At 30.5% G+C, this 26,982-nt stretch overlaps 1 protein-coding gene across 1 annotated transcript; it reads right to left on the bottom strand.

Annotated features, from left to right (window-relative positions):
- Positions 1–1,187: 1,187 nt before the first annotated feature.
- On the bottom strand, positions 1,188–4,324 carry LOC149553087 (palmitoyl-acyl carrier protein thioesterase, chloroplastic-like). The gene is made up of 5 exons (XM_089790283.1): positions 3,923–4,324; positions 3,610–3,743; positions 2,313–2,426; positions 1,937–2,177; positions 1,188–1,511 (listed from the first exon to the last, which is right to left on the bottom strand). Exons 1-5 carry the CDS (start codon positions 4,322–4,324, stop codon positions 1,188–1,190), a joined length of 1,215 nt encoding a protein of 404 aa, XP_089646409.1.
- Positions 4,325–26,982: the final 22,658 nt, after the last annotated feature.

Genomic DNA, 26,982 nt, shown 5'->3' with positions numbered 1-26,982 from the left:
CCTCATGGGTTTTGGTGTGGTTATAGCCACTCTTCTAGGCTTGATAGTTTAGGTGATTGTGGCTCTCATTGTCTTGCATTTGAGGATGACAGTAACCATATTGTCCAACATCTCTATGGCATGATATTTGGTTGGCTTGACACCAACAAGTTTCTCTAGTGTGCCTCTTTCCATCTTCTTTCTCTACCAACAACCATAACAAGAAAACGATGAAAATAATACGAGCTCACTAATTGGAACCCATTGATGAATCTGCCACCAAAAATATCTCAAGAAAACTAGACCATAACATGGTCCTCCACTACCTTCCAAAATAGCTCTAGTTGCATATGTTTATGCCTTGATTGACTCATTCATTTTGATATTTTCAATACTAGAACCTTTGGTTATGACTTTTGTAGATGTTTCCTACCATCCTAAATTTTTTTATGAATATTATATTATTCTATTCTTCTCAATACAAACTTGTATGAAATATACTCATAAATAACAACAAAATGAACTTTGCTCCCCTCCCACAAGTACAAAAGGCTATTAAAATCTATGAAAAGAAGCATGATGCACATAAATAGTTGACTCTCAGTAAGAATAACATATAGAACAAACCATATTTCATACTAATTGAAACCTTATATCTTGCTAAAGATTAAGTGAGTTGAAATATAGAGAGAATTTGGATTTGATATTCTCTACATAGCTTGTAAAATATATTCCCAATTCCCAATTGTACATTACGACAGGTTTGGCATACCCGCTCTAAGAAAATGTGTAGTTTCTACAACTCTTGTACCCAATCATTTTAGTGAGTTTCTAGAAATTTCTAACCAAAAAATGTTTTATTGATAACAATTACTATCAATACTTTAGAGACCATTTGATGACTGTTTAAAATCACACAGAGCTTCATTCTTAGACTAAAAGTTTGAAATAGTTAAAATTAGCTTACTTTTTCCAATTTGAATTTTTCCATTAGTATGTGATATTTAAAGATTTCCAATACTTTAATATGAATATAAAAAAAATTGAGCTAAGATGTAGACAAGAGCATTTTCTCTATTGAAAAAGCTTAATTACAGGCATATATAATTTGATGAAACATGGGGCTTCATATTGATTTAGAGAACATATTAGAGACACCTATACATGAGATGGGTTTGGCAAGATTTTTATTTATGAATGTTGTTGTTTCAACTACGGGGATGTGATTTACGCCTCCACTGTGTAGAGGCCCTCACAATCTCTGCGTTGGCATGACGTCCTTCTCCTCCCTGCAATCGAAGGAGATGAGTAAATTCTTGAAATGGCTCAACACCCAAAAGATCAGGTGCAAGGCTCATTAGTGAAGAATCATCTCTTGGCAAGTATGGGAAGGTGGCAGATTCAATGCTTTCCCTCTCATGGACAACGTGTTGGCACAAGGACTGCACAATATCTGCACGACCACATTCTCTTCTGTATTCCAAGGTTATGCCTGCTAGCTCATGCCCCTCCTGTACGCATTCTGGAATAGTCTGTCGAATAAAGAGAAAAAAGAAGTGAGTACCTTAGTAGTAAATTAGTAATATTCTAATTCGACTATAACCATTATATACTATGGTTACTTTTTACATAGTTAAATAATATGATTGATTCTTAAATATTTAAATTTTTTGAAAAACAAAAATTATATAAACAATTTTTGAAATAATACTTAGATTGTAAAAGATTTATAACAACTTAAAACTATAAACTACGAGATAATGATTTAAAACATTAGACAAATCATAGAATATTAAAAAATCATATCTTTAAAAAGATTTACAATAATAAATTGGTCAGCGATCCATCCCAAAATAATCTTTAAATTTTCTTTTATAAACAAAAACTGAGATATCAAACCCTAGGCAAATGGTCAAACAATATGTGGGAATTCCAAGGTGATTTGAGTTAAAAGTACCTCGAGCATCCAGCCAACATATTTGACGTTATTGACGTGCTGATTCATGTCAAGATCACTCCTTCGAGGCCTCAGATCTGAACGGATATAATCTGCAATGTTGTCATCCAGCTTGGCAATTTTCTCGTTTGATTCGTCAGAGACGGCCCTTCTTGTCAAAAACCACGGCTCAACCTCGTTTCTCACCACATCTGGCATCTTCGATAGACGTCTTGTCAACTTATTCATCATCACCCATGTGCTGTCAATGCATTCCAATTTGCCAATTCAGATTTATTTGTTGTTTTCATTTTCTTCTGCTCTTCCAAGAACAATTTGAAATCTTGGTTCTATGCATCGTTATGCCCAAAGCAAACAAAAAAAATTGACAATTTACCTTGTGCCCCGAGCAAATATTTGACCAGTGCCATTATTCCTGATCAGCCAGTCTCTTCTCATCCCATTTTTACCAGATGCTCCCACCCATGTATCAATTTCTGCTACCTCACCCCTGCAATGTCTATCATCATTGATCAGACATCTCAGTTAAACATAAATGATTAATGGGTAATGGAAGATTTTCATTATTAATGAACATGACTATAACAATTTATTTACTCCATTTAAATAAAGTTTCTAACTACAATCATGATCTATCATTAGATGGGAAGAAAACGTGGATGATATTATTGTAGTTACCAAGGTTCTAATCCTTGAGTTCTATTCCTCAAGTCATTTTGATCGTAGGTATTGTACCCTTGCTGATCTATTGTTTGAACCTTAGCTTTGATGTTATTGGTGTTAGTATTAAATTTCTATTGAGCTAGTATGATAGCAGATTGTTTATTGGAAATAGATTTTTTATTTGTAACCTCACTTCACTCAAACTAAGCTAAATATTCTCTCAAAGAAAGAAAACAATAATAGAAAAAGTAGAGTAGTTTTTAAGATTTTGTTGGGTTCATGTCAAATAAGTTACTGCTCCAGATCTTTGTTGGGTTAGCATTCTCAAGAGTTTTATATCCTTTTCAGACTGTACTACGTTCACATATATGGACTATTCATGTTAGCATTCATGTCAAAAATAAGGTACCTTATTTGTGACTTAGTCTAATCAAACTAAAACTTCTCAAGAAGGAAGAAAACAAGTTTTGAGATTTTGTTGGGTTCATATATTCTTGTTGGACTACCATGTTCACGAATTTGGACTATAGACATAAACATTCATTTTGAAGATGTGGTACCTCATTACTCGAAACAAACTGAAAATTCTCAAGATGGAAGAAAACAAGTGTTTGAGATTTTGTTTATATCAAATGATATGCTGCTCCAAATATTTGTTGGGCTAGCATTATTGAGAGCTTTATACATTTTCTGGTTGATTTTGTTTGGTTCATGTTAAATGACTTATTGCTCAAAATCTTTGTTGGGCTAGTACTGTTCTTCAAGGCTTTATACTTTTGTTGGCTTTCTTTGGCTTTATACTTTTGTTTGCTTTCTTTGTTGGGTTAGTGTTCTTCAAGACTTTATATTCTTGTTGGCCTACTGTTCTCATAGAATTGAATTATTCACATAAATGTATCGAAGATGAGGTCCCTCATTTGTAACATCACCTGCCAAAAGAAAACTAAAAACTTGAAAAAAAGGAAAACAGAAATAGAAATAATAGTTTTAAAATTGTATATAATACACACCACACAGGATAGCTCTCTATTTGAACTTGCATTCGAGAGACAACCCAAATGAGATCATTGCTAATCATGCCATGGGTGGCACCCATTCCATCACCCAACAGCCCGGACATCCAGACATGATTCAAAGCAGTCTCCTGCACACATACAACATGCATATCAATTGGCTCTTCATTACAACATACACTCTGGATAAATATAAGTTCTCATATTAATGATTCAAATACATCCATCTCTCTTTATAAGTATTGGCTCAAACCCACAAGCAATTGCTCTCATAAAATAGCTTTCTTCTTTAAAAGAATCCCTTCTTTACCTGAAAAAGATTGAGGAAGGTTTCTATAGTAGCAGTCTTATCAGGCCCAACTTCATATGACCGAACGACTACTGTCTGCCTATAAGCCACTCCATTTTCAATGAGCTTCCCTTGTCTGAAAGGATCCACCATCTGCTTTGTCTCAGGTATTAAGCTGCTCTTCTCCTTCACTTTCACAGGACTACCATTCACATTTATGGTCTCCAGAGTTGAAACTCTGGCTGCACCATTGTCTGTCTTGGATGCATTCACAGCTAATTTTGGCCGAGATGCCTCTATTTTAGAGAAGCTCAAATTAAATATAGCTTTATCTGTATTCTGAACAGCAGCAGGAATTGAGCTTTCACCTCTGAGAGAGCATCTATAAATGCCAGAGTTACATGTACCCATAAGACCGGCCATGGGGTAGCTCAACTATCAAATGAAATGTTTGAATACCAACAACTGAAAACCAAAACTCTTTTGCAGATTGTTTCAATACCAACAATTCAAAATTCGAACTCTTTTGTAGATTGTTTCTATACCCACAACTCAAAATTCAAACTCTTTTGTAGATATATGTTCACCACAAACCAACTTTTACAAGATTCAGGCAAGTTTTCTAATGTGAACCTCATAAGAGCACTATGGAATCACTTGTCCTTTAAGAGAAGAACAATTGAACTCTTTTTTTTTTCTGAAAATAAGGCTCAAGGCACTCTCTTTTTATTTTGCATGCAAGTCGTTGTTGCATGGCTACCCATTCAATTGTTGTGGGCACTAACGAAGGAGGTTTGTGTGTTTAGGACGGATGCTCCGAGGGGACTTTAGATTATGTCGACCAATTTGTCCTCCTCATTTTGGGAAACCCAATTTCTCATTGTTTTAAATTTGTTATTAGTCATGGTGCGTATTCTTGTTTATTCCAATGTTTGTCCCCACTTCTATTCTATATTCAAAGATTTAAAAACCCAAAACCCATTCTCTAGAGTCTTTCACTGTGTTATATAACTCCCAAATTATGGAATCGATTATGTCGGTGCCCTCTCGCATTTCATTGGTATATCAGATCTCTTCTTAGACACATTCTTCTCAAATCATAGTATTATGCAGCCACTGCCTCTAACGACAATATTTCAAATATTATATGAAACAGCTACAGTGGCAGAGTTTAATTTTTTTATGTTGGATGTAGATTGGCAACAATTTTTTCCTTGCTATGGACAACCATCCATTGCAACTATAGCAATATATTGATTAAAACAATGATAAAACCTAGTTCCAAGGCAACCTCTTAATCTTTTTACGTTGCAGACAAAAGAAATGGGAGTCCTTGTGAGGAAGATAACTGAGTGATTTGGAAGAAGCACCCCAAAAAAACCAAAAGAAGAAAGAAAGTAATTCAAAAAGAATTAGCATATTGTATCCTTTGATTAAGATTCTGTTTAATACTAGTATGATTTTCCAATGGCCATTTCAAGGAAGAAGAATTCAATAGATCATCTTTGATTTCCTTGGATTGCTATTATTCTTTTGGATTTGACAATAATTTTTTTTTAAAATTTTAAAATGTGAAATGTTAGAATGTAGTTATGGGTTTTAAGATTTTTTATGGGGTGAAAACTTTTATGAAATAAAAAAAAATTATTTTGAAAAATCAGAGTTTCTATCTTTTAGTATTCAGTTTTTAGAGGGCATTTAAAGACAAGGTTAGAAAATTTTTCAGACTTTTTTTATCATGTCATATATTATAAAATTTAATATTAATTATTTTAAAAATATATTTTAACGATTTTTTAATATTTATTCTTATCTTTAGCTATTTTACACAAGGTAAACAAAAAGTTAAATAATTTAAAAAATCAATTTTTTTAATTTTAATTTTTTGTAGTATTTGCAATGACATGTAAATGAAAAGGAATACAACAAAAATAATAGAAAAGAAAGCAATAAAGGGAAGAAATTTAGAAGCTGCACATAAGAGGTTTCAAAATGGGTTATATGATTGTGGACAAAGTATTATTTTAGTGCAACAAGTAGCCCCTCAAAGATATGATTTTGGGAAATTGCAACAAATCAAATTGTAAACCCAAAAATAAAATAAAAGCTTTAGTTCAATTTGTTTATGCTCAATCTTCAATCTTGAAACCTCACACTCATAGTCATATACAATCACGAGTACAACTAGTGCTACACCAAAAAAATTCTTAGTAGAGGCCAACACTAGAAGAGACTACCCAACTATGGAAATTAATGATCAACGCATTCAAAAATAGAAAAATATTATGGTACTCAAAGTTCACATATGTTTGTTTCCACCTTAACTGAATTATTTCCATAAGTCACCTCTCCATTTTTTAGTGTGACGAAGACAATATTGGCATAAACTATAAAATCTTGCAAAGAGGTCAAATAATTCCTTCAAAAGGCCAAAAATTAACTCTCAAATGTTATAAAAAAAGTCTATCAATGAAGAATGATGAGAAAATGGAAAATTTGATATTTCTAAATAAAATAATTTTAAAAAAATCCCACACAAGTTGTGGACAAGATTAAACATATGAAAAAATTATAAATTCCCAAAATAACATGTATCAAGATAAAGATAAGTGTTATATGTAACAAACAATGAGAATGAACTTGTTATTCACTACTACAATACCATGTTGTAATAGAAAACAATATATGAAAATTTTAAAACTTCCATAAGGATACTAATACTAAATTTTATCACTAAAGCATCAATTAAGAAATACATGGAGGTTCTTTGCAAATAGGGTGTAGGATCTACCCTCTGTACATAGATTCTACCCTATTCAAGGTTGTTCTATTAGTGATTTGATGGCATCTTCCCTGCTTAGAGAACTAGGCCCTTCTAAGGGTTCATTAATGTAGTCGCCACATTCCCTTGGTGCTACTTCTTCAAAACTAGTTTGGTCCCATCAATGATTAATCTAATCAGCGACTTGAATTCTCTGATGGTTGTGAAACCAATCTCTGTAGATATTTTGGCTAATGTAGAAAGAAAAGGTGATGCTCCCAATTCAACCTCCTTCAAACCCTATTGAAAGGTGCCAAGTTTGTCCAAAAGGATACTCGAAGCACAAGAAAGTCAACCTTGTCAAGAGATAGAGGTAAGGCTCTAGCCTCTCTTGCACTCATGCACTCACCATTAGTCCTAATCCCTAGATTCTTGTTGCAATAAGCTCAATAAAAAATATTGTTAAAAGTACTATTATTATGTTTTGGTGCCCTCAGTTCTTTTGTTCTTCCATCCCAGAATTACCTTAATGATTAGCTTCAAAAAACTTGGAATCAGAAGTTGGGTTATCATTTTTCATTTTTTCACATGCTTCAAAAGGCTGCATTTCTTATTTTCTTCTGCAACTCGATCTCCCATAAATAAATGGTCGATAGGCAGTTTTGGAGGGTAGGGTCTTTTGAATTTGTCCATCCAATGGTCTATTGAGGATTCTAAGTTCTTTCCCTATACTTATGAAGATGGTTGATCATTAGGAATCTTCCACCATATCTTTATCTAATTTTTGTTGTTAAGCATCATGCAAAATGACTACTCAAATGGTTTGAGATCCCTTTTCATTTCTCAACTCATTCTTCTCCTTCTCAGAGACTTTTCTAGTCACACGACGAGGATGTGGTTCAATCCTTGTTGTCTTAAGTGACTTGAAGTCCACTAGCACTTGTGGTAGTTCTTCAATTAGAACATCATCAGGGTCTCTATTGCTTCCTAGTCCATCTTTGGTTTTATTCAATTCCTTATGCTCTGGCATTATGCCTTTATCATTGGATTGTGTTCCCTACATTGGTTTCTCAAATTGTTGAGTGAAATCCTATGAGCTTGTCACTCAATGTTGGGATCTTCAACATAATTTGGCAGTCGAATGGGCTTGATCCTTCAAGAATCAAATACCCCTTCTCTTCAGGCTCTATAAAACATAGGTGATTACACCTTAATTATAACTTTTCAAACTAGTTTAATGCTTTCTATTACACACGTCTTAGGAGATACTCTTGAAAATGGAAAGTATCTCTCTAGGAGAAATCAAAATTATGAATTGAATGCTTAAAGGTTGATAAGGATTACAAATTAAAAAGAGCCAATGGTATCCAGATGAACTAGGGAAAGAACCACACAAACTACTAAAGTATATGGACTTAGATTAATCAAGAAAGACTAGACCTTAATCCAATATTGGGAAAATGGAGTCAAGCATGCATGGACTTAATATCATTAAGACTCTTTTGGAGATGGCATGCAAAATCATCAACTATCAAATAGACAACTTTAAACATAAACCCTAGTCTAAATTATTTTAACCCTAACCAAAGGAGACCAATTAGACAAACATAGCATTGCATGAAATTTTTGATAATTAATATTTCATGTCAAATTCAATCTATCAAACAATAGTTATGAATCCAAGAGGACAATGTAGCATGAAAGATATTGAACATCAATTTTCCCAAATTGAGACATGGAAATAGAATCTTTTTTTCATTCAAAACAAGGGAGTACAATTGAGTCATATCCAATTGCATTACCTATTTCAAACTACAAAATTGTCTTGAAAATACCTCCTTTTGATTGTATATTTTGATTCTTATTGTGATATCTATCTATTGCGAATGGTCCTTGTATCCTTTATAGAAAATAAAAGGATGCTTACAAGCTATAAACCATTACATCATTTCCTTACCTATAATTAATTGCAACTAGATCACATATTAATTACAATAAAAAAAATTCAATGATTGATCCAAAAGCTTTGTGTTATCATCTCCACTCCTTTCAATGGTCATACCCTTTCATTTGAAATTAAAGCATTTATAATCAACTTTGTTTGTGATCTCTTTTATTTCATTTAGGAAATGTTTCCATATTCTTAATCACTTGTTATCTAATAAATAAATCCCTTGTATTTGTGCTCCTTTGTGCTACCAATATATCGTCCACACCAAAAAAATTAATTAGTTTACTTTTTTAATAAAATATATATATAATCTTACCTCATTTTGTTTAGAGCTTTGCAAAAGTTTGTCAACACCCTACACAAACTTAGGCATAATATGTTAGGGTTTGTTTCAATGGGATATATAAATCAAAAGTGAAAACATTAATGTTTAGAGAAACCTTGATTTTCACACATTATTCTTCCAAATAGATAATATTTCAAATGAGGCATAGAATTTTAATAATGTATCCTCTCAAAATATTAGAACATTATCATGTAAAAAAATATTTAGTTAGAAAGCTTTTCAATAATGTAAGATTTGGTTTTCAAAAATGCTCTAATAATGAATTATACTTTATAAATAAATATTTTAAGATTTATTTTTAGTGTTACTTAAATAATAAACCTAAAAGATTAAAGTTCCAATCATAGTAACTTTTTAAAAATATTGTAATACCTTCTTTAAATAATATGAAATTTAACTTGAAGTTATTTTATTTAAATATAAATAATTTTAAAGATAAAATATCCCATTAATTCAACTATATCATTTATATTTTTTAAATATTTCTTTGAACAATATATCCTCAAAAGACATCAATTATATGTTGCTCTCATTTTTTAAAGAAAACATTTAAAATCTTATAAAATTTTAACATATTCTCACTAGATTTAGGGTAAAAGTAAATTAATGAATATAAATACTTACTCATTTATCAATGCAGTACTTACCGCTAGGCTAATTAGTACTTACCAGTAGGCTAAGTACTATTGTGATACTTTCTAAATTTTAGACTTTAACCAATGATTAAAATTTGTGTTTTCTACATGCTTGAAATAATCAATCTTCAAATTTCCTTATCAAACTATTACATTGCATATTGTAGATGCAAGTTTTTTAATTTTATAATTTTTAGAAAATAGTTTTCTACAATTTGATTGGGTGAACTCATTTACCTCTTATATTGGCCCAATAAGATGATTTTAAAACTAATATTTTTTGGTTTTTTATTAAGCTAATGTGATTCATTTTTAATAATTTTTTGAATGTAAGAATAATTTTTTTGAACGTAAGTGAATTGATTTAGATTTTAATATTTTAATATTGCATTTTTTATAATATAATTTTTGTTGCTCAAAAATACTAAAAAAATTATATTATTTATATTATATAATTATTTAAGAAATATTATTTTATATTATTATTATGAAAATATTACTATTTTCGTGATATAATTTATTTATAATTTATCTATAATTGAATTTATAAATAAATTTTTTAACATATTATAATAAATTTTTTAAATTGAAATTAGATCTATATAAAAAATGAAGACAAGTACTAAGCTACTATATGGCACTTGTTTATATTTAATTACCTATCCCTATTTCAAAAAGGTCAAAACTTTGTGCTTGCCTAGTGATGAAATTTCTTGATTTGGCAACCTATATAAAAAGATAAAACATATGCTTAGTAAATAAGTGATTAAGTTTAGGGTTTTTACAATTATATTAAATGCATTCCTCTTGAATATATAAAAAGATAAAACATGAATATTAAAGTACTACTTATCTCTCACTCACCTTTTCGTAATCTTGAGAGGCTAGCAAGATTTACCTTGTGAAAAAGAAAACTTTTGCTACTCTGCATACCTTCCTAGACAGGCTTCCTGATTTGGCAATATGGCTTAGGTTAGGGCTTGAAGAATGTACCATGATTAAATATATCCACCAATGTTTGTCATGTAACTAAACCATTCGAAGTACCCAGTAACACCTTCATGATTTTTTCTCAATTGACAAAGCATTGGATCTACCTTAATTGTGCATTGTTACTATGGAATTTAGAATCATCATTTATTCATCATATGGGTGATCATCAATATTGTAGCACCCTCCAAATGTGTAATAGGAGAAAAATGTGGTACTACATTTTAGCTTATTTTCATTCTATATCCAACACTTCCCATTAATAGTGATATGCTCATTGAATAAGCCTTTTAAAGAAGCCAAGTGCTTGTGTTGTGATTGATAGAGATTGGTGGGAGTAGGAAAAGGAGGAGCGTGTTTGAAGGTGCTTATGAAATTCATTTTTCTTATTCATTATCTAAATAACCCATCATCTTGCACTTGTCAAATGAGTGGCAGAGTGATTTAGGAGACATGTCCAATTTGTGAGTATGACTTCATTTGCAAGATCGCCCATGATTATCTTTGGGTAGTTCTATGATAGTTAGAGTTTGTGTTTCGAATATTCTCTATTTTGACATATATGAGAGAATCACATTCTTTTCCATAAACTGCTTTTTATTGTCATCTTTGATTCTTCCTCTGAGATGTGGGATTATTTCATTGCCATTGTCCCATCATGATCCTCATTGTTTGTTTCCTTCTTAGTTAAGCTGATAGGCCTCACTTCTTGAGAAACATTGGCTGGAATGTTGGGATTTTCTGATAGTCATACTTCTTAGTTAAGTCGATAGGCTTGACTCCTTGAGAAACATTGGCTCGAAATAATATAATTATGCTGGAAAGTGATAATTAATTCAAAAATAAGTAAGTTATGAAGGGTTATGTGGGCTTTGATGTAGCATCCCATTTTCATTGTTCCACACGCAAAGAAATGTGAATGGGTATGGTACAGGAATTACTAGATGCAATATATGTTCATCCAGACCAATTTCATAGCCCTAGTTTATTGTGCACAAAATAGAAGCGTCTTGGTTCTATAGATTCATTTCCATTACATATGACTTGGTCACTATATAGAAGACTACAACATTTAAATACACGTTTACATACAATGTGCTCGTTTGGGCTGGCTGGTTTGAACGTTCAAGGGGTTGCTGGAAACTACAACTTTTTCTTGCAATATGCACCTTAAGGAGTGGTATGTAGTGCTTACCTCAATTTTCACAGGGATCATGTTTTTTTTTGTTGAATTGGGTGGTAGTTATGAAGGAAGAAACTTAGATTAATAGAGATCTTAGGCGAGACCACTTTAGTGTTTGATGTAATGCTCCACCAAGGGATCTAGAAGAATTAACCTAAAGTTTTACTAAGTTTTCCAAACATTTTTTTTAAAACAAGAAAGATAAATCATTCACATCAAACACATAGTAGTAGAAACAATAACGTACAATCAACTAAAACATACATAACAAGTTACATTCCTTAAGGATCCCATGACGTTGAATTACATTTAAATTTGATCTAATACTAAGTCTAACAACTACCACATCCATATGAAAGAATAATTATAAAATCCAATATCCATAATATACATTTGTTTCCGAATGTCTCTTGGCAAATGAAATCCAAAATGCTCAATCATCCACTATATATGTCACATGGTATGAAAGGCTAAAAGAATATACATATGTAGAAATATAAATACATCACCCTCTTCAGATCCATGGTACAAAGTACAATGCAAATAAAGAAACCATCCACCATACATGATACATCCACCCATCATAAAACACAACTATCCATCATAAAATACAACTAAGTGTGTGGTTCCTCCCAACCGTCAATAGCATCATAAGACCATTGTGGGCCCTAGCCATCCCCTGTGCATAACATCCCAATTCATTGATTAGATCATCGGTACTATCGTAATAGGGATGTCACTACTAAAACATGCTACAACATATGCATGAGGAAATCTAACATGCTAGAATAAAACATAAGATGATCCTACAAAGCAGATAACATCACCTATCACATGCTAATCATCGATATAAGGAAATGCGTCAATAAATATCATCATCTAAACATGATAAACAAGCATCCCAAGAAGCTCCAACCATGGTGACTACGAACGGATCTCAATGGTAAGAGTGAAAAAGCACTATCACCCGACCACATAGAACCTAAATGGCCCACTCCCACCGTGTTGAGGAGATAGTCTCAAATCCCAAACAGGATATCAAATCACATATCACAAGTACTCTCTAACTCCAGGAAATCCTAAAAGTATTCTAACTCAAAGGTTCTCAGATAGATCGACATCTAATTCCTAGAGGCACACAAGACACGTAGGAAACCTGCTATGTAAGTGAGCAAGTGTCATCGCATGAATCACGCTAGGAGTTACCCGAGCAGTCCCTTAGGATTCCTAGGTCCCTAGTGATCCCATTGCGGCCACTAGTATCCTCTCGTACTGACAAGGCATACTACGAAATGCAAGGTCGCAACCAAGCATTCTCTCTACTCTCATCCTAGTCTGTACTAGCACTCAAGGCATGAGCGAGAACATACAAGACTCTTATTAGGTTCATTTTAATCCCCATTCAGTGTAAATATTTTCACTTATTAAAAAAACTTACAATGGGTTACCCCCATGACCACTTAGGGCCCCCAACCCCTATTGCAAGTCACTTCCCGACACTACAAGTAGATAACCTACCCTAGGCTCATAAAAGCACAAATCAATAATCATATAAAAATCACCTTAGCCCTATACAAGCAACTAAAAAGCATCAAAAGATAATCCACAATATTCACATCAATTCTCCATGAGCAACTGGAAAGCATCAAATGACAAATCATGATATCCATCGGTTCTTAATGAGTAACCGGAAAGTATCCCAAAACAATATTGATCGAAGACTCCAAGTCAAGTCAAAACATGTCACAACATGACATCACCTAAAATCAAGCATACACTTCAATCCCATCAAGGTGACTGGAAAGTAACCCAAATATAATTGATTGAGGACTTAAAAATGGTTAAGTCGGGTATCTCATAAACATACATCTTAGTTTCACATAAGAAGACTGGAAAGCAATAACAAACAGTAAATACATCCAGTCATAGAGCATACTAATCACATTACCATGGTTGGGTTAAAAAGATCGAGAACAAAATATTAGCATGACATCACAAACACATAACCCCCGAGCCTCCGGTAATCACCTAAGACTGGTCAATACTAGGTCAAACCCCAAAACCCAAAAGCACAAACATCAAATAAAATAGTACAGTTTCACAGTTGGTTTGATTTGAAAATACAGAGTTGAGTAGAACAATAAAGTAAGGTTTTTCGTCTTTGTTTCATTGTATGTTTTGAATACATAAGTTTCCATTTCCAGTTGAACGTATGTTTTAAATAGATAAAACCCATAGTTTACCCTTACTATTATCTTGTTCCTATATCCAAATGAAACGCACAGTTACCCCTAGTTGATTTCAAGATAATGTCCTAAAACAATCCAAGGGTAATTATTTAATTAAAGTATTAATAATACTTGTTGAATCTTTAAATATAATAATCTACGTTTTCATTAAAATCAATATTATAACTTAATAAATTTAAGACTTAATCAAACAACTTCCCTTATAAATTAATCCTAACTAAATCATATTTAATTAAGTTAATTAATGAAATACATAATTCACAATTTTACGATCCCAAATCATTATAATAATAACTTAATTAAATCTTAATAAAATTTAAGTCACCTAATTAAGTTATTAATATCAATTGTTTAATTAAATATAATTTTAATTATATCTAAACGATTATTAATTTATTAATCATATAATAACTAGTAATTATCTATTAACATTTTATAAATTATTAATATTTAATATATATTAATTAATATATTATAAAACTAACATTAATTAATAAATATATTAATAAATAAATCTTAAAACATAACTTAAAACTTTAATTAAAAAAAATTTTAAAAAATACATCATACACATTTAAGGCCCGTCGGCCATTATAGCTATGGCGGCTACCATGCGGTAGGCAGACTGCTACCACAGGCAGTGCCTGCATGCAGCAGTATGCCTACACATGCAGGCCACAACATTAAAGGTAAGGGGGTAGGGGGTGTGTAAAACCCGCCCCTCCCCAATTTATTATTATTTTTTTAATTTTTATTTATTAAAAACTTTTAACAAGTTCTCCCAAATGTGCAACAATGCGCATTTTATTTTATTTTAAAATTTTATTATTATTTTTTAAAATAAAATTTAACCAAAACAATACCCTTTTATAATATTTTAAATATATATTTTTTAACAAACATATGCAATTCTAGCCTGATAGGAAAAATCTGATTAACCATTTGAATTTTCTAAATTATATTTTCTTTTCTTTCAAAATCCTACCCAGATTTAATTTCTCAATTCCATTTTAATTCAAACCCAAATCCCAATTTAATACTAATTTCTTTCAATTGTAGAACGAGGTTTTCTAAATAGTTTTTCAATCAGGATTTAGAGATGAAATCAAATAACAAAAGATTCAGAACAAAGGGTGGTAAGATTCATACAACGAAATTTGAGAAAACAAATTTCTACAAGCACGAAGTAGACAGAATATATTGAATTACATAATTCTTTTAGTGATCAAAACACAAGACCCTACCTGAGCCTGATTCTAATATGCAACTACCCAAAACTTGTGAGAGAATTTGCTTCCATCCAAAAACTTCTCTCAGATACTTTCCCCAAAAATTCCCTTTCCAAAATTCGCTTCCAAAAGTTCGCGCCCAAATTCGTCTCTCTCGAAAATGAACCCTCTAATTGTGATAAAGAGTTTCCTCCTTAAATTGGGGTACTAATTATGCGTTCACCCGAGAGAACTCTGTGCTCACCAAACTTCAACTCCTATTAACTTTTATTTATCTTTCTTTTATATTTTCTTAATATTTTTCATGCACCTCAAATGAATTATTAAATTACTTTATTTAATTTTTACTTGACTCCTCTTTTCAATTAATTAATTAAATTTAATCCCATGCACACTTTATGTAATTAAAATATCTTTATTAAATTCACTTGTTTTATCTTTTAATTAATTTCTTATATTTTCAACTCATGCATACATTGTGCAAACTTAAAATTTTTAATAAATTAATATATTTTCACTTTGTAATTTATTTTCAAAACTTAATCAATAAAATATTTATTAACTTAAATAATAATAATATTTAACATTTATTTAAAAATAAACTCTAAATATATTATTATTAAATTAAATATATATTATCATGTTCTAAAATTAAACTCATAACTTTTATCTTCAAATTTAATTCTTTTTATTTAATTAATTTTCCAATTAATTAAATATGATTAAATATTAAAATATCATAATAATTTTTCATTAAATTAATTCATTAATTTAATCTTTTAATTAGACTCAATTAATAGAAAATTCAACAAAGACTCATAAAGTAAAATATGAAAAACCCATCAAAGATAAACACATACAAAATCAAACTAAAGGGTTATAATCATGAATTAACGTCATCTGACGCATTCAGAGGGTACTCAACTCAGATACTTATCCTAATTTTCAATTAGGACAAATGGCTTAAAGGTTTAGGATTTGGACTTAAGAATTTATCTCCCCTCTCTTAACATTGAGATAATGTGATAGGGTACGCTCATCCTAGCAATTCAAGGAAGTTGATATCTTGTACCTACAACCTGCATAAAATCCACACATGTACAAACACAATATTCTAAGCTAAATAGGCAATGGCAAGAAGTGGTGCATCGTGTAGATCCTGACTAGTAGGTGACTGCAACTCCCTTCCCTAACCACATCAGAAATGCCATACATAATTTTTTTTTTTTAAAAACACGCACACCGTACACATGCAATATGGAGTAAGCATCCATAAGAAACACAACATAATCCATCTAATTAATCATCATCAATAATTGCAAACAATGTGATAATCATCATGCATACATGAAATATAGAGTACCAAGTAATCTCATCATATAATCAACTGAATGTAAAACAATATCTAATAACCTCAAAACAATCCTACCAATAATCAAGCATGAAACTGGCCTAAAAGAGTTCAGCAATGATAACAAAAATGCGAACTAGGAGTAGGCACTACATTTGAGTTCAATTGGAAAGAGCATATTTTTCTCGAACTTAGCGCTGCGATGAAAATTCAGGACGTGCGTGATTATAAAATAATGATACTATTAAGGTTATTAGTTAATGGCTAATTTTACAATATTTAAGATAATACTATACTCCATTTTATATGATAAAGAAGTGTCACATAGTGGTTTAGTACCTGTCTTTAGTTTTTATATAGATATAGTTTTAATTTAATATTAAAAAAATCTATTAAATATTTTAATGAATAAAATTATTATATATTTATAGTTTTCTATAATGATATTAGTTATAATTTAAATTTAAAATTTATTTATTAATATAATTATTGATATATATTTTAGCCAAGAGCCTACAACACAATGGTAACTTGTGAGCCTCTCATGTGGGAGGTCTTGGGTTCAAATTCCCTTTACACTTAAAAATAATTAATTAAAATAAATAACAATAATTAATCTAGGCTTTAGTCGTTTATCTATCAAAAAAACAAAATTACTAATATATATTTTGTTGCTAATATTATTATATTATAAATAACTTATAATATTTTTATAATAATAATATATAATAATATCTCTTACACTATTATATAATATAAGAAATATTATTTTTTAGTAATTTTTTTTGGATCAGTAAATGGCCAAAGCCTAGATTAATAATTATTATTTGTTATAATTAATTATTTTTTATGCATTAAGCACATTCGAACCCAAGACCTCCCACATGAGAGGCTCATAAGTTACCATTGTGTTGTAGGCTCTTGCCTATCATTTTTAAGTATTTTTAATTGAATGAAACAATTATATTATATTTAAAATGCAATATAAAAATATAAAAATCCAAACCAGCCCACTTATATTCAAAAAATATTAAAAATGAATCACTCACCTTAATAAAAAAATAACTATACAATCCATCAAACTTGACCCATATAAGAGCTAAATCAATCCACCCAATCAAATCTTAGAAATATATTTTCTAAAAATTGTAAAGTTAAAAATCTTGAATCTATGCTTAGGCAACATATTAGTTTGATAATAAAAGTTAAGATCAATTAATTTTGACTATAGAAACAAAAAAATAAAATTAATCAGTAGTTAAAGTGTTAAATTCAAAATGTGTTTCAATAGTACTTAGCCTATCGGCAAGTACTAATAAGAACATATTATCACAATACATATCTAAAATGACAAGCATAATGTTAGAGTATCTTCAATGATCTCATTCACCAAGTTCAACTTATTTCTCTATAAAGTTTAGTGTATGGATAATAAAAGAAACTTACATTGAATGAAATAAATAATTGAATTCTTAATGATTTAGAACTTCTTAATTTTTCATAGTTTTTTCATCAATGAAAAAAATATTTCTTAATTAAATTCACATATATAAATGATGCAAAAGTTAGCATTTACTATATATATATATATATATATATATATATATATATATATATATATATATATATATATATATATATATATATATATATATATATATATATATATATATATATATATATATATATATGTTTGAGGGGTTAGAAATTTGATACCGACACACACATGCACCTCTTCAGCTTAGGCCCAAGAACTGAAGCCGTTATATATTTATATTAGTATATCAAAGATTACTTGCGAATTTTTAGAATTTGTACCATGTATTAGATTTGTTTAATAAGCTTAAATTTCAAAGATGTAAATTCAAATGACAATTAATATTCAAACTTTCCTCTTTTGAACTATCACACATTTCATTATAGTGACCTCATTTTCAAATAAACAACTTGAGGCATTCTTAATTTATCTTATAATCATTGTAAGAGGCATGCCTACTAATATAATATGCTATTATAATAGCTTATTTAAATAAAATTACTATAATCTAGATTAACTTATATTCAATATAATGTACCTAATTTTTATTAGTGATTATTTTAATCTTAGTAATTTTATTTTATTAAAGATTACAAAATCAAGCTTTCAAAACTTTGATAGCATCCATATTATTAGGATGAGTATAATTTCAAATAATGAAAAGATAAGGAAAGTTAAATTTTGTGAAATCAAAATTATTAATTAATTATATATGTAATCTTCAAAATTAAGTTTTTAAATGTATTAAATTACACTTAAACCTATAAAATATCATAACAGTAAACACAATGAAGAACCATTTATATAATATTGATAAGATGTTATTCAAAAATACAATAATACCAAATTATTAGAAACTTGAAGTCTTACCATCACCTTGAGTTACTCTACAATATAGTTATGGCCAATTGTGGTTAGAATTAATGTTTTGAGGTATGAAAATTATTATCATAACTTTGCAAAATTAGCATTATCATGGTAAATTTTTATGTTTGCAACTTTCTTATACCGCATGGTTCATCAAGTTGTATAAAGATGGGGACCACAAGGAGTTTATTTGATTATATATTTACATGAATGGACAAGGAAAATTGTTGGAGACAAATACCGATGTAGACATAATCAATTTGTAAATTTTACGTGATAAGGCATCCTAGCACATGTTGTGTTTTGGATCTCATGGTTGATGATTCTATTGCATGCATTGTAGTTCACTCTATATGTAATAAAAATCTAACTAGAACACCTCAAAAAACTATCTACATACTTAATAAAATCACATCATATAATCTACATAACACTATTGGTGTAAGCCTTGCATCCTTCAAAGGTGCAAGTGATAGTAATATTCTCTATATTGCGGGTCTATTTTGTAACTTCCTCAAAACAACACGATTGAAGATAGGGTTTATCATTGCTAGAATATACACCATGTTACACAAAAAATGCCATCAATTACATACCCAACACGGGAGGAAAGCTGAATTTTCCATTTTGTTAGTCATTATGGAAAACAATGTTGTTATCAATTATCTTGATGTAGAAACCCAGATAGAATTGGATTACACCAGCATGAGTCTATATCACACTATCCTTTGATATTGGTTTCCTTGTGTTTAATACTGGCATAACATCTTTGAGATTTTTCTTTGACTGAATTCATTTTTCCATACTCAAAATGGGGACACTTCTCTAATACATTCTATCCAAGGGATTCAATAGATTAAGAACCTTGAATGGAGACTTAGAGCTCTCTATATATGACATGCAAATGTGCACACAGTAGTGTTGTGGATCTCAAATGAGCCTACTGATGCAGCCCTTGCAAGGTGCACCATAGAAAAAGACATTCAAAGATAAAAGAACCAATGCTAGTATCCACGAATCAACATGAAATGCAAATGCAAGTGCAAGCTAAGCTAAATGGAATGCAAAATGCAAGCTAAGCTAATAAGTATGAAAGTGTTAGAAGTCCCCTATTTAAGCTAGTGAGCTAATATAAAGCATAAAATAAAATAAAACTAATGCAAATATTCCATGATGCTAATATGAAATGCAAGTGTAGAAATATAGATGGAAAAATGTTATAATTTCTCTAAAGCTCCAAAAGATACCTAGAAATCATGCAGCATAATGTTAGTACAAAGGCATGAGCTATGAGAATGAGGAGAGAGTTTTCCCCTTTAAAAAGAATTGAATGATAGAGATCATGAGACAAGAGAGATTTAATTAAGTATGGAGGATGCATTTTGAATTATCCATGTGCATAAGAATTTCAACCAATCACGATCAATGGTTGAATTTTGTGCCCTTCACATGAGACAAAAAACCTTTTATTTTATTTTTAAAATAGGGATAATGCTTGTAGTGTGCACACTTTAGGATAAGTGGGGACTGGGGGATTTTATTTAATTAAAAGGGAGTATGTTTAATTATAATTAAATAAGGACTTAGGATAAGGTGGTCACAACATAGGTTAAAATTGAATAAATTATAAAATGAGGATTTGATAAAAAAAATAAGAAATTGATAAATTATACAAAAATGATATAAAGGGGGCTCATGGTCTAGATGACCATTTTTGGATGATTACATTTTCCCCTCTTTAAATAATGTGTGAAAGATCTAAGAACACATTATGTCAAATAATTAAGAAGTCGAGTAAGCATCATAGAAATCTGGCTCCAAAGAATGAAGCACAAAAATATAGAAAAACTTGAATACATAGTCTATTAGCGGAAAAAAATGAACATTAGGAGAGAGAAAGACAATATCAGACCCTGAGATGAGCACTAATATGTTGAGAAAAGAAAGAAGATGAATTAAGAGAAACTAGATAGTTGTAGCAGAAAGCAATTTGCAACAATGATAAAATATTCCTACCCTCTCGGGATCAAAATTGAAATGAGATAGAGGAGATGCAAAAATGAGCTAGATATGATCAAATTAAGATAAATAAAATTCCATGATGATAGATAAATGGTGAAGACCAAATAATGATCACCAAGAAATAAAGGTATTCCCTAGTTTGACTATTTTGACCAAGAAGGTGTTGGAAACTATAAGTGGAACAATTGTTGTTTTGTCATCAACGTCAAATCTACTGATGAGGCATGTTGTTATTTGATCTAAATCTCATATCTATTTTGATTAATGAAGAGGATTTGAAAGTTTCTCATAACAAAAGCACCTAAAGGAAAGGTTGAGTTATGAAAAGGAAGCTACAATGGAAATTTGATTAGTTAGACTTTGATAAGACAAAGTGATTGTTTATATCATATTGATGCTTAAATCTTTCCAATGCAAGTCAAGATATATCATTGATGTAAAGTTTGACAAAGAAATTAAATAAAATGTAAGGAATGTAGAGTGATGATAGTATCAACTAAACCAGAGTATAAGCTGAGAAAATTCAGTGTTGACCAAGCATTAGTATTGATCGAGCAAGCTAGTTGACGTTGAGCCAAGAGTTCAATAGCGACTAAGTAATTCAATGATGACCAAGTGCCAGAACTTAGTGATTTCTGAGTGACAATATTTTTGAATGCATATGAGGAATCATGACTTCCAGACAACTTAGTTAATTTCTTGGGATATGAAAATCATGTTGAAAATAAGATTGTTGAGTTGGATCATTTAATTCAAAGAGAGGATTAGGTAGATTTCCTATGATTGAATTCAATGGATGAGAAGTTTTCAGAAGAGGAACAAGGTTAATAGATATAATGAACATCATGAATCAAATTGTAAACCCTATGATCCACATTGATCATGAAAAATAGCAAAGCCATAATTACTTATTTAAGGAGGCCTACAGACAAAGAGAAGTGTGTGAGAGAAACCCAAGAGAAAGGAATGCTTGCGTATATGTTGCTGAAGTTGATAAGTTAATCTGAGCAAGGCTTAAGTTTGATGTGAAGAAGGATGACTTCTTGAAGGATTTCCAAGCAAGTTAAGAGACAAAATTGACAAAGGGGGAGTTATTAGCAATCAACACATGAACTGAACAATGATTTGATCCTACAAAGTGAGTTGAAAATAAGGCTCAAGGCACTCTCTTTTTATTTTGCATGCAAGTCGTTGTTGCATGGCTACCCATTCAATTGTTGTGGGCACTAACGAAGGAGGTTTGTGTGTTTAGGACGGATGCTCCGAGGGGACTTTAGATTATGTCGACCAATTTGTCCTCCTCATTTTGGGAAACCCAATTTCTCGTTGTTTTAAATTTGTTATTAGTCATGGTGCGTATTCTTGTTTATTCCAATGTTTGTCCCCACTTCTATTCTATATTCAAAGATTTAAAAACCCAAAACCCATTCTCTAGAGTCTTTCACTGTGTTATATAACTCCCAAATTATGGAATCGATTATGTCGGTGCCCTCTCGCATTTCATTGGTATATCAGATCTCTTCTTAGACACATTCTTCTCAAATCATAGTATTATGCAGCCACTGCCTCTAACGACAATATTTCAAATATTATATGAAACAGCTACAGTGGCAGAGTTTAATTTTTTTTATGTTGGATGTAGATTGGCAACAATTTTTTCCTTGCTATGGACAACCATCCATTGCAACTATAGCAATATATTGATTAAAACAATGATAAAACCTAGTTCCAAGGCAACCTCTTAATCTTTTTACGTTGCAGACAAAAGAAATGGGAGTCCTTGTGAGGAAGATAACTGAGTGATTTGGAAGAAGCACCCCAAAAAAACCAAAAGAAAAAAGAAAGTAATTCAAAAAGAATTAGCATATTGTATCCTTTGATTAAGATTCTGTTTAATACTAGTATGATTTTCCAATGGCCATTTCAAGGAAGAAGAATTCAATAGATCATCTTTGATTTTCTTGGATTGCTATTATTCTTTTGGATTTGACAATAATTTTTTTTTAAAAATTTTAAATGTGAAATATTAGAATGTAGTTATGGGTTTTAAGATTTTTTATGGGGTGAAAACTTTTATGAAATAAAAAAAAATTATTCTGAAAAATCAGAGTTTCTATCTTTTAGTATTCAGTTTTTAGAGGGCATTTAAAGACAAGGTTAGAAAAATTTTCAGACTTTTTTTATCATGTCATATATTATAAAATTTAATATTAATTATTTTAAAAATATATTTTAACGATTTTTTAATATTTATTCTTATCTTTAGCTATTTTACATGAGGTAAACAAAAAGTTAAATAATTTAAAAAATCAATTTTTTTAATTTTAATTTTTTGTAGTATTTGCAATGACATGTAAATGAAAAGGAATACAACAAAAATAATAGAAAAAAAAGCAATAAAGGGAAGAAATTTAGAAGCTGCACATAAGAGGTTTCAAAATGGGTTATATGATTGTGGACAAAGTATTATTTTAGTGCAACAAGTAGCCCCTCAAAGATATGATTTTGGGAAATTGCAACAAATCAAATTGTAAACCAAAAAATAAAATAAAAGCTTTAGTTCAATTTGTTTATGCTCAATCTTCAATCTTGAAACCTCACACTCATAGTCATATACAATCACAAGTACAACTAGTGCTACACCAAAAAAATTCTTAGTAGAGGCCAACACTAGAAGAGACTACCCAACTATGGAAATTAATGATCAAAGCATTCAAAAATAGAAAAAGATTATGGTACTCAAAGTTCACATATGTTTGTTTCCACCTTAACTGAATTATTTCCATAAGTCACCTCTCCATTTTTTAGTGTGACGAAGACAATATTGGCATAAACTATAAAACCTTGCAAAGAGGTCAAATAATTCCTTCAAAAGGCCAAAAATTAACTCTCAAATGTTATAAAAAAAGTCTATCAATGAAGAACGATGAGAAAATGGAAAATTTGATATTTCTAAATAAAATAATTTTAAAAAAATCCCACACAAGTTGTGGACAAGATTAAACATATGAAAAAATTATAAATTCCCAAAATAACATGTATCAAGATAAAGATAAGTGTTATATGTAACAAACAATGAGAATGAACTTGTTATTCACTACTACAATACCATGTTGTAATAGAAAACAATATATGAAAAATTTAAAACTTCCATAAGGATACTAATACTAAATTTTATCACTAAAGCATCAATTAAGAAATACATGGAGGTTCTTTGCAACTAGGGTGTAGAATCTACCCTCTGTACATAGATTCTACCCTATTCAAGGTTGTTCTATTAGTGATTTGATGGCATCTTCCCTACTTAGAGAACTAGGCCCTTCCAAGGGTTCATTAATGTAGTCACCACATTCCCTTGGTGCTACTTCTTCAAAACTAGTTTGGTCCCATCAATGATTAATCTAATCAGCGACTTGAATTCTCTGATGGTTGTGAAACCAATCTCTGTAGATATTTTGGCTAATGTAGAAAGGAAAGGTGATGCTCCCAATTCAACATCCTTCAAACCCTATTGAAAGGTGCCAAGTTTGTCCAAAAGGATACTCGAAGCAGAAGAAAGTCAACCTTGTCAAGACATAGAGGTAAGGCTCTAGCCTCTCTTGCACTCATGCACTCACCATTAGTCCTAATCCCTAGATTCTTGTTGCAATAAGCTCAATAAAAAATATTGTTAAAAGTACTATTATTATGTTTTGGTGCCCTCAGTTCTTTTGTTCTTCCATCCCAGAATTACCTTAATGATTGGCTTCAAAAAACTTGGAATTAGAAGTTGGGTTATCACTTTTCATTTTTTCGCATGCTTCAAAAGGGTGCATTTCTTATTTTCTTCTGCAACTTGATCTCCCATAAATACATGGTTGATAGGTAGTTTTGGAGGGTAGGGTCTTTTGAATTTGTCCATCCAATGGTCTATTGAGGATTCTAAGTTCTTTCCCTATAGTTCTGAAGATGGTTGATCATTAGGAATCTCCCACCATATCTTTATCTAATTTTTGTTGTTAAGTATCATGCAAAATGACTACTCAAAAAGTTCGAGATCCCTTTTCATTTCTCAACTCATTCTTCTCCTTCTCAGAGACTTTTCTAGTCACATGACGAGGATGTGGTTCAATCCTTGTTGTCTTAAGTGACTTGAAGTCCACTAGCACTTGTGGTAGTTCTTCAATTAGAACATCATCAGGGTCTCTATTGCTTCCTAGTCCATCTTTGGTTTTATTCAATTCCTTATGCTCTGGCATTATGCCTTTATCATTGGATTGTGTTCCCTACATTGGTTTCTCAAATTGTTGAGTGAAATCCTATGAGCTTGTCACTCAATGTTGGGATCTTCAACATAATTTGGCAGTCGAATGGGCTTGATCCTTCAAGAATCAAATACCCCTTCTCTTCAGGCTCTATAAAACATAGGTGAGTACACCTTAATTATAACTTTTCAAACTAGTTTAATGCTTTCTATTACACACGTCTTAGGAGATACTCTTGAAAATGGAAAGTATCTCTCTAGGAGAAATCAAAATTATGAATTGAATGCTTCAAGGTTGATAAGGATTACAAATTAAAAAGAGCCGATGGTATCCAGATGAACTAGGGAAAGAACCACACAAACTACTAAAGTATATGGACTTAGATTAATCAAGAAAGACTAGTCCTTAATCCAATATTGGGAAAATGGAGTCAAGCATGCATGGACTTAATATCATTAAGACTCTTTTGGAGATGGCATGCAAAATCATCAACTATCAAATAGACAACTTTAAACATAAACCCTAGTCTAAATTATTTTAACCCTAACCAAAGGAGACCAATTAGACAAACATAGCATTGCATGAAATTTTTGATAATTAATATTTCATGTCAAATTCAATCTATCAAACAATAGTTATGAATCCAAGAGGACAATGTAGCATGAAAGATATTGAACATCAATTTTCCCAAATTGAGACATGGAAATAGAATCTTTTTTTCATTCAAAACAAGGGAGTACAACTGAGTCATATCCAATTGCATTACCTATTTCAAACTACAAAATTGTCTTGAAAATACCTCCTTTTGATTGTATATTTTGAGTCTTATTGTGATATCTATCTATTGTGAATGGTCCTTGTATCCTTTATAGAAAATGAAAGGATGCGTACAAGCTATAAACCATTACATCATTTCCTTACCTATAATTAATTGCAACTAGATCACATATTAATTACAATAAAAAAAATTCAATGATTGATCCAAAAGCTTTGTGTTATCATCTCCACTCCTTTCAATGGTCATACCCTTTCATTTGAAATTAAAGCATTTATAATCAACTTTGTTTGTGATCTCTTTTATTTCATTTAGGAAATGTTTCCATATTCTTAATCACTTGTTATCTAATAAATAAATCCCTTGTATTTGTGCTCCTTTGTGCTACCAATATATCGTCCACACCAAAAAAATTAATTAGTTTACTTTTTTAATAAAATATATATATAATCTTACCTCATTTTGTTTAGAGCTTTGCAAAAGTTTGTCAACACCTTACACAAACTTAGGCATAATATGTTAGGGTTTGTTTCAATAGGATATATAAATCAAAAGTGAAAACATTAATGTTTAGAGAAACCTTGATTTTCACACATTATTCTTCCAAATAGATAATATTTCAAATGAAGCATAGAATTTTAATAATGTATCCTCTCAAAATATTAGAACATTATAATGTGAAAAAATATTTAGTTAGAAAGCTTTTCAATAATGTAAGATTTGATTTTCAAAACTGCTCTAATAATTAATTATACTTTATAAATAAATATTTTAAGATTTATTTTTAGTGTTACTTAAATAATAAACCTAAAAGATTAAAGTTCCAATCATAGTAACTTTTTAAAAATATTGTAATACCTTCTTTAAATAATATGAAATTTAACTTGAAGTTATTTTATTTAAATATAAATAATTTTAAAGATAAAATATCCCATTAATTC

This window comes from Cupressus sempervirens, chromosome 6, assembly GCF_028749045.1.
Source record: "Cupressus sempervirens isolate cs-2001-9-10 chromosome 6, ASM2874904v1, whole genome shotgun sequence".
In the NCBI taxonomy this organism is placed as follows: Eukaryota; Viridiplantae; Streptophyta; class Pinopsida; order Cupressales; family Cupressaceae; genus Cupressus; species Cupressus sempervirens.
This window is presented reverse-complemented; position numbering and strand designations above follow the sequence as displayed.

Bases quoted from the DNA above. Each gene is read 5' to 3' on its own strand.
- LOC149553087 (XM_089790283.1), bottom strand. From the start codon at position 4,324: ATGGCCGGTCTTATGGGTACATGTAACTCTGGCATTTATAGATGCTCT. The intron at 3,744-3,922 runs GTAAAGAAGGGA...GTATGTGTGCAG, and splicing joins CCTTCCTCAATCTTTTTCAG to GAGACTGCTTTGAATCATGT. The intron at 2,427-3,609 runs GTGTGTATTATA...TAGACATTGCAG, and splicing joins ATAGAGAGCTATCCTGTGTG to GGGTGAGGTAGCAGAAATTG.